General features: G+C 37.6%; 1 protein-coding gene and 1 pseudogene across 9 annotated transcripts in view; both read left to right on the plus strand.

Moving 5' to 3' along the window:
* The window catches only part of CPLANE1 (ciliogenesis and planar polarity effector complex subunit 1), a 141,652-nt gene that overhangs the window by 31,930 nt on the left and 96,629 nt on the right, over positions 1-13,093 (plus strand). For all 9 annotated transcript variants that reach the window (XR_012377604.1, XM_073890981.1, XM_073890985.1 and 6 more), the window contains 4 exons: positions 4,375-4,603; positions 5,809-5,948; positions 9,137-9,354; positions 11,468-11,632. Coding sequence is in view for 8 of the 9 variants with exons in the window: in XM_073890981.1 (XP_073747082.1) it covers positions 4,375-4,603; positions 5,809-5,948; positions 9,137-9,354; positions 11,468-11,632 (752 nt within the window). In the remaining variant the exon portion in view is untranslated. The remainder of the gene's footprint in view (positions 1-4,374; positions 4,604-5,808; positions 5,949-9,136; positions 9,355-11,467; positions 11,633-13,093) is intronic.
* LOC112819841 (mitochondrial import inner membrane translocase subunit TIM16 pseudogene) lies at positions 3,735-4,332 on the plus strand (annotated as a pseudogene).

The raw sequence follows: 13,093 nt of genomic DNA on the forward strand, positions 1-13,093 counted from the left end.
AGGGTGGGGGGGCCGTTTAAGATGAACTCTTAATGACAAGAAAGAGCAGCCTTGGACCCCTCAGGACTTACAGCATTCTAATCGAGCTTGTGCAGAAGCCCCAGAACAAGAACAAACTTGATGCATTTGAGAAACTGAAAGGCTGGTGTGGCTGGAGGAGAGAGGGTGAGGTGGAGAATGATATGAGATAAAGTCAGAGATGGGGCCAGATGTTGTGAACCAGGGGAAAGAATCTGCACTTTAAGTACAGTGGGGTTTCAGCAGGAAGTAACATGAACTGATAAATATGTACACATACATTAGAATAGTACAAGATGTAAGGTAATTAGAAGTTTAATAGAGGGGGTGCCTGTGCCTGGGTGGCTCAGTCTGTTAAGCATCTGCCTTCAGCTCAGGTCATGATCCTGGAGTCCTGCAATGGAGTCCTGTGTTGGGCTCCCTGCTCAGCGGGGAGCCTGCTTCTCCCTCTCCCTCTTCCCCTTTCCCCACTTGTGCTCTCCCTCTCTCTCTCTCTCTCGTTCTCTCTCTCTCAAATAAATAAATGTTTTTAAAAAGTTTAATAGAGGTAGCAACAAGTAGTCAGCAAATTTAATCACAGAACTGTGAATTTTGAACTATGTGTTCAGAGTCTTCTGTAAATGTCTAAAGATGTGGGTTGGAGCAGAGGACTGTTTGTACCCACTTGAATACTTTAGCAGTAGTGCTAGTCTCTCTTCTCACCTGGGGTTCTTCGGGAGGTTCTGCTCCCTAGAAAATCATGTGTGTGAGGTAGGATCAGAAGGGAACTTGTCTCATGGCTTCTTTTCTAGTAGGTCCCTACTTCCTTGGGAAAAAATGTTGGTCCCGACCTGATTCTGGCTTCTTTTAGGGACTGGTATCAACAGAAACAGGTGCTCAGCTTTCACCAGGCTCTGCCTGCTGCTCTCCTGTCCCTGCCCACCATTGTCCTTTTCTACCATGTCCTAACTCAGATTCAGCTGGTGCTCCCTGCCTTTCCTCCCTTACAGCATGTGCTCCTTTCACTTTAATGCTTTTCTCTAAGCCTCTCAGATACCTAATACTTATTTCCTTGTACATTTGATATTACAGTTGACCCAGGAACAACATGGGGGTTAGGCGTGCTGGCCCCCTGCATAGTCAAAAATACACACATAACTTTTGACTCCCCCAAAAGTGAACTGTTGACCACATGCTTTTACTCTGGTCAACAGTAAGTTATATATTTTGTATATGTATGATATACTGTATTCTTACAATAAAGTAAGCTAGAAAAAGAAAATCTTAAGGAAATCATAAAAAGTACATTTATATTACTGTACTGTATTTATCCAAGGAAATTGTGTTTGAGTAGACCTGCACAATTCAAACCTATGTTGTTCAAGGGTCAACTGTATTTATTATCATTAGAGTGGTTTTATATTTAAGCTCTCTTTTTTGTTACATCCCTAAGTACTTACCACCTGTGTTTTCTATTTTTGGTAGTAAGGTTTCTGACAACAAATTGTGTCTTTAATCCACCTTATTTTACTAAAGAGGAGAGGTAGTACTCCATGCAGTTTTTTGAAAAACCTAAAAAAAAAAAAAACAAATCCTGACTTAGAAAATTTGTCTCAATTTCTTGTTTTCCTATCCTACATTATTTATAGGACTTTGCTGTTTGCCATGACCTTTATCCTTTCAGATCACTTTGCATACCTAGGGAAGATCTTTATCACATTGTAGGAAGAAAGGTGATAGAATTACTGAATTGTTTTTGGACATATTCATAAACATTCATAAAAGCTCAAAGACACACGTTTTTATTCCTTGTGTAAATATCTTCCCAGTGAGAGGGTGGGGAAGAAAGTTTTGTGATCTCTTCCTAAGCCTGAAACTGTGATTATTGAAAATTTAAATACCAGAAATTTGATATATATCCTTTAGTTTCTTTAATTTCCTAGTATCTTGAAAAAGGATATCCACAGGCTTGACTTAAAAATAGATTTTATGTTAATCTTTTTAGTCAGAACTAATGGCAGAATGTATTGAGGATTTGAGTTGCTTATTTGGTGTGATGCTTGCTGTATGAAAGCAATAAAATTTTCAGAAAATTAAATCATTCAAGTTCTTTTAGTAGTATGGTACCTTGCTCATAGTAAATAAAAAAGTAGGAAAAATTTCGTCAATCTCCAGGCTCTTTGCCTATGCAGAGTAACAGTCAAGTGAATGACAAATTTTTGTGTTTCTATCCAAATGTGTTTGTCAGAAAGCTAATGTGTTATTGTTTGGAACAGGCAGAGACTAGGTCACGTGAGAAACTAATCATTTCAAGGAGCAGGAACCCATGCATACCATTTGCCAGGTTTATTTTGAGGAAGTGAGTGGGAATCTTAGCAATATGTATTTTTAAAAAAATAGCAGTTCAGTCATTGTATTTCCAAGTTGCTTATTCATGTTACTTTAATTAGGGAAAGGTATGGAGGGCTAGGGAGAAGGATATCACCCTTTGTATTTAATCACAGGCCAGACTGAAATCTTGTCCATTTAGTCAGGATTATTTTCTACTTTCTTATAAACACTGATATATTGAACACTTAATGCTTGAGTTTTACCTCAAATTAGTATTTTATTGCATGGCACTATGAGGAATACAAAGTCATGTAAAATGTGTCTCTGCTCTCCAAATTTCTAGTAGGAGAAATAGAAGTGTATTTTAGTCAGCCCACAGTAATAAATTGTACATTGTGGCCCAGTATACTTAAGTGTGTATATATATGTTTATATTATCTGACATAAAGTTTTCATTAAACTGTATTTATATTTATTTTATGTAATGTACTCAATGCTTTCTCTTCTCTCTGTATCCACTCTGTTCTTTTTCTTTTTTTTAAGGTTTTTTATTCATTTATTTGACAGAGACACAGCGAGAGAGGGAACGCAAGCAGGGGGAGTGGGAGAGGGAGAAGCAGGCTTCCCACGGAGCAGGGAGCCCGATGTGGGGCTCGATCTCAGGACCCTGGGATCATGACCGGAGCCGAAGGCAGACGCTTAACGACTGAGCCACCCAGGCGCCCCTCTTTTTCTTTTTTTAAAAATGCTGTCATTTACTTCATGACCCAGTAATGAGACGTTTTCTTCAGTGTCAAAAAAAAAACAAACAAAAAACCTAGAGTATATTAAGTATTATTTTAAACCATTTTTTAAAAAATATTTTATTTATTTAGAGAGAGGGAGAGAGCATGAGTGGGGGAGGGGCAGAAGGATGGGGGAGGGAGAGAGAATCCCAAGCAGACTCTGCACTGAGTGCAGAGCCCAATGTAGGGGCTCCATCTCACGACCCCGAGATCATGACCTGAGCCGAAACCAAGAGTTTGATGCTCAGCTGACTGTGCCACCCAGGCGCCCCCATTTTAAGCCATTTTTTAAAAGATTTTATTTATTTGAGAGAGAAAGAGCATGAGCAGGGGATAGGCAGGGGGAGAGGGAGAGAGAGGTGGGAAGCAGACTCCCTGCTGAAGGGGGGAGCCCTGAAATCATAGTCTGAGCAAAAGTGAGATGCTTAACCAGCTGAGCCACCCAGGCATCCCTATCTTAAGACATCTTTCTTGTTAGGATTTTGTGTAGAAAATACTAATTAAAGAGATAGGGGCTCCTGGCTGGCTCAGTCAGTGGAGCATATGACTCTTGATCTTGGGTTTGTAGGTTTCAGCCCCACATTCCGTGTAGAGATTACTTAAAAATAAAATCTTAAAAAAAAAAGAGAGGTGTGGACCCGCTGGCCGCCCTTGAGTTGGAGCCGCGGGGCCAGGAAGCCGGAGCCTGCGACCCCGGGGTGGAACGGCCACCATGGCCAAATACCTGGCCCAGATTATTGTGATGGGGGTGCAGGTGGTGGGCAGGGCCTTTGCCCGGGCCCTGCGGCAGGAGTTTGCAGCCAGCCGGGCAGCAGCTGATGCTCGAGCATGTGCTGGACACCATTCTGCAGCTGCCTCCAACCTGTCTGGCCTCAGCCTCCAGGAGGCCCAGCAGATTCTCAATGTCTCCATGCTGAGCCCTGAGGAGATCCAGAAGAACTACGAACACCTATTCAAGGTGAACGATAAATCCGTGGGTGGCTCCTTCTACCTGCAGTCCAAGGTGGTCCGAGCCTGGGAGCGCCTGCAGAAGGAGCTCAGGATCCAGGCCCAGGAGAACAGAGAAGGAACAGATGCCCAAAACGTGACCACTCAGCTTGTCCTACTGCACCCTGCCCACCTCCTCTTAATTTATAGTTTGGTAATAAATGTCTTTTCCGCAAAAAAAAAAAAAAAAAAGAGAGAGAGGTGTAACTGTGTGAGGAGGAGTGAGTTCTGATAAATGTAATTGTAAAATTCGTTTTCTTTTATTTACTCATAGAACAGTGCCTTCGACTTATTCCTCTACAACACTCTGAAGTTGCCAGTGTTGTAAGAGATCAGAATCTTTCTGATGTGTGGACAGTTGAATATGCCTTTGAATTATTACTTATTGGTGGCCTAATTCCAGAGGCTGTGTGGTTGGCACATAAACTTGGAGACTGGAAGACATCTCTTTCCATTGGTGTGGGCTTCCAACTGTTCTGTAAACATGATAGAAATTTCGTAAGGTATGTATATTTAGGCAGACTTAGATTAAGAAATAGTACCATAGTATCATCTATGTTTTTATTTCTCTCATTGCTGGTATTTACACATTTTGTGGAATCCTTAGTCCAGCAGTATCCAATAAAATTGTTTTCAGTGTTGGAAAAGTTCTGTATGTGCAGTCCAGTATGATAGCTGTTAGTCACATGCAGCTATTGAGCACTTGAAATGTGGCTGGTAAGACCAAGGAACTGAGTTTTCAATCTAATTTAAATTTAAATAGCTAAATATGCAGCTAGTGGCTACTATGTTGGACAGCTTAGCAGCTTTCTGGTGTTAAAACTTAAAAAAAAAAAAAACAAAAACTTTTATTTAGCACATTTGTTAGTAATGCCCTCAAAAGGCTTTTAGTCAATGGGAGAGTTTGTCTATCTTAAGTAGGATTTGAATTTTAAGCTAATCGATCTAATATCTGTATTTTAACTTTTTTGAATATTATGGTATTGCTGTATCTTTGATATTTTTCAGTTCAATAATACAACATATATTTATTTATTAAGTAACCTTTCTGTACCAAGCTCTCTGCCAGGTATTTTAGTAGATATAAACTTAAATGGCACATAATCTCCATATCGAAGGCATTTATAGTTTAATAGAAAAATAAGGACAAAACATTATTCTAATTTAGATAATGTGGTAAGAAAAGTGCCAGTGGAGCAATAGTATGAAGTGGGCATAGGACAGGAAATACTTTATGTAGGAGATATCATTTGAGATGGGCATTGAAGGGAAGACAGGATCTTGACAAATAGAGTAGCTGTAGGGAGGGAGAACATTCCACACATGAGCAAAGGCATTTGGCAAAAAACAAGTTTGGTGCAGTTTGGATAGAGTAGACTGTAGGGTAGCAATGGGAAATAATGATGGGATGATGTATTAGTATCATAATCATGGAGAGCCTTAAAAATCTCCTCCGTGCCTTATTTCCTCAATTATTTCTTTTTTTCCCCCTAATTTCTTTTTAAAATAGAGGATGAATAAAAAAAAATGAATTTCATTGTTTCTTAAAATTTCATGTTTAGTTCTTAGTGTGTTAATATTTTCTTTTTTTCAGAATTTGGGTTCATTTTTCTTTTTTTTTTTAATTTTTTATTGTTATGTTAATCACCATATATTACATCATTAGTTTTTGATTGGGTTCATTTTTCTTAACTTGATGTGATTTCAGGTCCAACAAAAAGGGTCTAAATTTACCAATAAATTTGACTCCAGCACAAATTTTCCGGGAAAAACTGCAGTGTTTTTTAGGTCGGCCAGCCTCTTTTGAAGCAAAAAATGAAATGGGCTCAAAATACAAACAGTTCACAGGTGTGTTACCTACATATATTCTGACAGTGTATCAGCTTAATTAATATAAACCTCATGACATTTTAAAAAGCTTGTACTATCCACAAATATATTAAACTTTGCAGTAAGCTTCATCAAAGATAAAAGTTTGCTATTTATTCTTAATCATGGGAGCATTCAAAACTTATGCCAGCTTAAAAAACAATGGTAAGTAACTGAATGACACTCTGATTTTCTGTGTATATCTTTTTACTTAGTTGTATTTTGTTACATTTGGATTATTTTCTTTTGTAGTCATATTTGTAGAATCAATCTCTCATACATGAGAATACTTAAAAGTATTTAGTTCAACTCTTGCTGAGTGCATAAATCAGAGTTGGTTTTGTTTTTAGTTTGAAAAGTTCAGAGTGGCATTACAAAATTAAAAATAATGTAATATTACATATATTTCATAGATTTACCCAGGAGCCTTATAAAATTTGTCTGTTTTATAGATGGAGAAATTTAGATGAAAAGTAATGAAGTCAGGTATTTAAAGTTGTATGTTTAATGACTACTGTGGGACCCTTTGGTTTTATTAGTGCATGTCTCCATTAAGCAGGGACTCTATATTCTTAGAACCTACTAATTATAACTTCTCTTTCCAGAAAGAACTCATAATACTTGGAAATCTGACTAAAAACTTTTCTTTGATAATTTTCTGTCAATATTTTTAAATTTTTAAATTTTTATTTTTAGAGAATTTATTTATGTATTTATTTGAGAGAGAGTGAGAGCAAGAGAGCAGCAGAGAGAGAGAGAGAGGAAGCAGGCTCCCTGCTGAGCAGGAAGCCCAATGCGTGGCTTGATCTCAGGACCCTGGGATTGTGACCTGAGCTGGAGGGAGACACTCAACTGACTGAGCCACCCAGGCACCCCTGTCAGTATTTTTTTAAATAAATGAAAAAATGTAACTACATGAAAGTTGGTTTTGAAAAAAAAGGACTAGAAAAGTCCCAGTCTGAACTTACAGTTCTAGCAATATGTTGTTTTAAATAATCTGCAAAACTTTCCTATAATAAATATATAGGTAAAATGTGTTTCTAGATAAAATATAAAAATACACATTTTAAGGCTAATATATAGAGAAAGTAGGGCAAATTTCCAGGAGTCAGAAACAAAGAGGAAATAGAAACTCAGTGGATTCCACCCCTAGGTATTTACCTAAGCATAATAAAAACGTAGAACCATCCAAAGACCTGTATACAAATGTTCATGGAAGCTTCTTCATAATAGTCAAAAACTTGAAACAACTCCAATGCCCGTCAACTTGTAAACAGATAAACAAATTTCAATGTATCTATATAATAGAATAATCAATAATGAAGAAGGGCAAACTACTGATAACATGCAAAAACATGGATGAATTGCAGAACCATTGTGAGGAATGAAAGAAGTCAGAAACAAAGATTACATATAGTTTGATTCCGTTTATGTGACATTTTAATAAAAGTAACACTGTAAGGGGGGCACCCGGGTGGCTCAGTCGGTTGAGTGTCCTACTCTTGGTTTCAGCTCAGGTCATGATCTCATGGGTTGTGGCATTAAGTCCCACGTTGGTTTCAGCGCTCAGTATGGAGTCTGCTTGAAGGATTCTCTCTGCCCCTCCCCCCATTCTCCCTCTTCCTCTTTCTCTCAAATAAATAAATCTTTAAAAAAAAAAAGTAATAGTATAAGGACAGGAAACAGATCAGTGGTTGCCAACAGAAAGGTGTAGGAGAACTTTTTTGGAATGATGGCATTATTCTTACAGGGCTGTATAGATTTGTCAAAACTCATTTGAACTATATACTCAAAAAGGATGAATTTTAGTATATGTAAATTATACCTTATAAACTGATTTAAAAACAAACTCAGCAGATGGTTAGTGAAGTGGAAAATGAATTTGAACTCTCTGTATAGGACACAACATCTGTGTAATAGGGGTTCCTGTATACCCATACCAAATTGTGGATAGTAGCTATCTTTGGAGAGAGTGAGTGGAATATGATTGGCACATAAGAAATTTCAGCTATATCTGAAACATTTTATTTTTAAAAAATATTAATTGAATATATCAACAATGTTAATATCAGACAAGCATGAAAAGTCAATACATGAGTGTTTTCATATTATATTCTATATCTTAAAGCATGCTTTAAATATTTCATAATATAAGTCCCTAAACCTCCAGTTCTATCACCTGTATCTCCTTGCATTTTACCTTCTGGGACATGTCCACATTAATACAAATACTTATATAGTAGAAGCTAGATTGTAGGACTGTTTTTTATCTTTTTTAAAAAAAATTTAAACTCAATTAGTCATTAGTTTTTGATGTAATGTTCAATGATTCATTAGTTGCCTGTAACACCCAGTGCTCATCATATCACATGCCCTCCTTAATACCCATTACCCGGTTATCCCATCCCCCCACCCACCTCCCTTCCTGCAACCCTTAGTTTCTTTCAAACTCAACATCCAAAAACCAAATAATCCAGTCAAGATATGGGCAGAAGATATGAACAGACACTTCTCCAAAGAAGACATACAAATGGCCAACAGACACATGAAAAAATGCTCCACATCACTTGCCATCAGGGAAATACAAATCAAAACCACAATGAGATACCACCTCACACTGGTCAGAATGGTTAAAATTAACAAGTCAGGAAACAACAAATGTTGGCAAGGGTGCAGAGAAAGGGGAACCCTCCTACACTGTTGGTGGGAAAGTTTTGTATGTTCCTGCTTTTTTTTTTTTTTTTTTTTTAGCTTTATGACATAAGTCATTTTTACTAACTTTATTTAAAAAATACTGTGGTGGGGTCACCTGGGTGGCTCAGTCGGTTAAGCGGCTGACTCTGGATTTCAGCTCAGGTCATGATCTCAGGGTCATGAAATCGAGCCCTGCATTGAGCTCTGCTCTGGGTGTGGAACCTGCTTAAGATATTCTCTCTCTTCCTTCCTCCTGCCCCCCACCCATGGTCAATCTCTCCCTCAAAAAAAAAAAAAAAAGATAAAAAAATAAAGTAGCAGAATAGTTTCTGTCTAGAAGTTGCCTTGTTTTGCCTGTCAACCAATATGTTCACTTTTGATGATTAGGTTTTTCAGGTAGGAAATTTTACACTACAAAATAGGATCAGCATAATATAAATTTTAACTGTTTTACCTGATTTTGTATTTGGTAGATCCCATTGAAGAAGAAGATGTAAATCTGCTATTTGGTTCAGTGCAAGAAGTACTGAAAGCAGCAGTTATGGCTGATGCAGATATTCTGTCAGAGACATTTCAGCTTCTGGTAAATTCCGCCAAGGACTTCAGTAGGAGGCTGCGGGGCTTAGTGCCGGTTGGCTTGTATCTTCCGGCTCCTCCATTGTATTGTCCTCAGCCAGCCATTTGCAGTGAAGTAAGCTTAGTGCTTAATCTTTTAATTAATTTAAAGTTGATTTTTTGTCCAAATTTTAAAATAATCAACTTGATAATAATTACCAGCTTAAGAATGCAAGCTCTGAAGATAAACTTCCAAATCCCAGCTTTGCTGTTTATTAATGGTATAATCTTAGGCAATGTACTGAACTACTTAAGTTTCCTTATCTGTAAAATGCAGATGATGATAGTACCTGTAATAGCATTATTGTGAGGATTAAATGAGATATCCTGTAAAAGCTTTTACCTTAGGGCCTAGGACACATAGTAAGCAGTCAATAAATGTTAAAAATATTGCAATAATAAAACAAAATCAAGAGGGCGCCTGGGTGGCTCAGTCGTTAAGCGGCTGCCTTCAGCTCAGGTCATGATCCCAGGGTCCTGGGATTGAGCCCCGCATCGGGCTCCGTGGGAAGCCTGCTTCTCCCTCTCCCACTCCCCCTGCTTGTGTTCCCTCTCTCGCTGTGCCTCTCTGTCAAATAAATAAAATCTTAAAAAAAAAAACAAAATCAAGAGAGTTCTCTATATCCAGATTTTAAAAAAATAGACATTTGTTTAGGGTAACAAATAATGAATGTCAGAATTTAGAAGCCATACATTATTTCAGTCTTTTATTTACCTCATTGTCTGCCTCTTTGGAAAGACTTACTTACTTACTTTATTTTTATTTGATAGGTCATTTTTTTCTCCTGCACTATTCAATTGATAGTTCTGTCATAAATAGCAATATGGGGGCGCCTGGGTGGCTCAGTCATTAAGCGTCTGCCTTCGGCTCAGGTTGTGATCCCAGGGTCCTGGGATCGAGCCCCGCATCGGGCTCCCTGCTCCACGGGAAGCCTGCTTCTCCCTCTGACCCTCCCCCTGCTTGTGTTCCCTCTCTCGCTGTGTCTCTCTCTGTCAAATAAATAAATAAAATCTTTAAAAAAAAAAAAAATAGCAGTATGGTGTTCCTCTCAGGAACTTTTTCTCTGCTCTCATGACATTACAATTAGCTGGTTTTAAGATTTAAAGTATTAATGCAAATTATTTACTTTTAAATTATTTTAACATCTGATTAATATTTTGAAGTGATTCTGATATTGTTTCTTTACTACTTACTGTTTTAGTATTAGCAACTTCTCTGTATCTAGTTTTTTCTTTTCTTTTTTAAGAGTTTTTATTCTATTCTTATTTGTTATATTTAAGATTATGTTTCAATAGGTTAAAAATATTTCATTTATTGATATTTCAAATGTAATATGTTGTATGTGGAAGGGATAAATAGTTCATTGTGTTCTCAGTAATTCATCTTTTCTGTCACATCTGAGTCTTCAGTATATTGGCTTAGAAATTAGGAATAGCATTTTAAGGTATTTTTGGAATATGCTATGCTAATATTAGTTTGAGTGGTTATGATCCTTAGTAGTGATTCATTTTATTAAAATAATCCTCAATGGTAGGATTTCTAAATATCACTCTAAATCACTCTATATCAATTAAAACTCTTTGGGTTGGAAATAATAGAAAACTCGGTCCAAATTGGCTGGCATAATTAAGAAGCCCAGTAGTAGGGTAACCTTCTGACTCAGTTACGTTAACATAGATTGGAGCTCTTCCTCTCTAGTTTGTTTTCTAAGGTGTTAGCTTCAGCTTAAGGCTGGCTCCCTTTGTGGGAGCAGGGTGGCCACCAGCAGCTTCTAAGGATACCTTGTCCATGTCCAGAAGGAGAGGGAAGGGGAGAAAGAAAAACAGTAGAAGTATTTCTCCCCCAGTATTACTCTCCCTCAGGGTACTGAGATTGACTCTTGGCTAGGGAGAATGCAGGGTTCTGTTTGGCAGCCCATTAGTACCATTGGAGTCAGGAGTGGTGGGCTTTAACTGTTGTAGGGAAAGACTTGGGTTTAGGGTCAGTTTAGCTCTTTACACTGTTTGAGATGAGAGAAATATTTCTTTGACTCCAGAAATAGCTATAGTTGAAATCTCTGAAGCCATCCCTCAAAATTTCCCTTATCCCCAGGAACATTTCGTTTGAGAAACACTATATTTATTTTCACTTTAACCCTTTAAAATTTCATATTACTAGCTACTAAAATTAATTGTTTTATTTTCTTCAGGAAGATGGTGATGATCTTCTTTTAAAAGCTGAGAAAGAGAACCGCCAAAAGGTGTCTGGAATCCTTCAGCGGGTCCTCTTGCTTTTCCGGGCAGCTCGGTGTTCTTTTCCTGTGGCACAGTGGTACATCTTGCAGTTGAGATGGGCGAGAAAAGTCATGCAGAAGGTTTGGAAATGTCTTAGTCACTTATGTGCTATGTTAAACTATTTAAATCTACTAATACTTATTCATATTTACAAATACTTAGAATCATGACACTTTCCCAAGGAATCCTACCCTATAAATCCATAGATCTCAGGTTTGTTTATAATAAGCAAGCCTGTCATCCCCTTCTGCACTGACTTCAGCTGAGCCATAGCTGCATCCTTACCTGATGTGCGGCCAGACGGGACATCTGCTCATATGTCTCTTATCCAGCTGCAAGTCCTTTGTAGGCCTGTTGTCTCTCTCTGTGAAATGTGGAAATAAATATTATTAGCCCCAAATATCTTTAATTTGGCCCTTGATTAAATGTTTTTAAGTAGGGTCTATGCCCAGTGTGGAGCCCAACACGGGGCTTGAACTCATGACCCTCAGATCAAGACCTGAGCTGAGATCAAAGAGTCGGATGCTTAACCGACTGAGCCACCCAGGCGCCCCAGCCCTTAATTATATTTAAAACAAGAATTTACAACTTTTTTTAGTAGAAACCTTTAGAGAGACTTTGAGAAGTTACCAAGTTGTTGTTGAAAATTAGACTTTTTTTTTAGAAAGAAAGGTTTGTAAAATTTGCTTACAGCTACCATAAAAATATAACATGAAATTGTACCCTTTCTGTATCTTGTCATCCCAAAGTTGTTTCTAAAGCATGTTTACTAAGAAGGGCGAAGAGTTTTCCTGTGTTATTGAAAGATTGGTTTTAATAGTTTCAAGATCTACTGAGCCTGTTTATTATAGGAAACTTCATTTTTAAAAAATTGTTTAAGGAAACAGTTTTCTACAATGAAGTTGGAAATTAGATTTGCATAGAAGTTTGATCTTATGTACAAATCCTGATGGTAATCTCACTTAATCCAGCTTTAACTAATTTAGCTAATGTTAAGACTTTAGTGACATAGCTGAAGACATGCCTCCTAGGAATAACAGGCCATCGACTAGAGCCTTTGTGTGTAGTCATTGCTACTCTCCCCAGTGCCTCGTGTGACTTGACTTGTGGCTTATATTTAAGGCTTGTTGTCAATCCCTGGGCTATATACAGAAGTGACCCATAAATTCCCTCTAATTCACTATTCCTCAGATTTATGTGATTGTTTTATTGTTAGCCCATGAATTTATTGATCTTGGGAGAGGTACCAAAAATGTGGAGATCCATTCTTACAGAAATATTTATGATTTATAAGTGATTCCCTACCTCCTTCATTTATATTTTATTGGGCATAGAATCTAATCACAAATTTGGTTGTAGTAAATTGATGTTTTCTAAATTGGTTGGAATGGTGGAACACTTGTTGCTACCAAAATTATAAGGTCTTTATTCATGAAAGCAAAAAAATCACATTTCTCCTGAAGTTGCATACCAAAATATGGACTGTTGCTGTAGGAATCTGAATGCTTGACAGGGAGCAGAGATCGGATTACAAAAAGCTC

The sequence above is a fragment of the Callorhinus ursinus genome, unplaced genomic scaffold (assembly GCF_003265705.2).
Source record: "Callorhinus ursinus isolate GAN/ISIS: 27379988/994484 unplaced genomic scaffold, GSC_fseal_2.0 scaffold3, whole genome shotgun sequence".
Taxonomy (NCBI): Eukaryota; Metazoa; Chordata; class Mammalia; order Carnivora; family Otariidae; genus Callorhinus; species Callorhinus ursinus.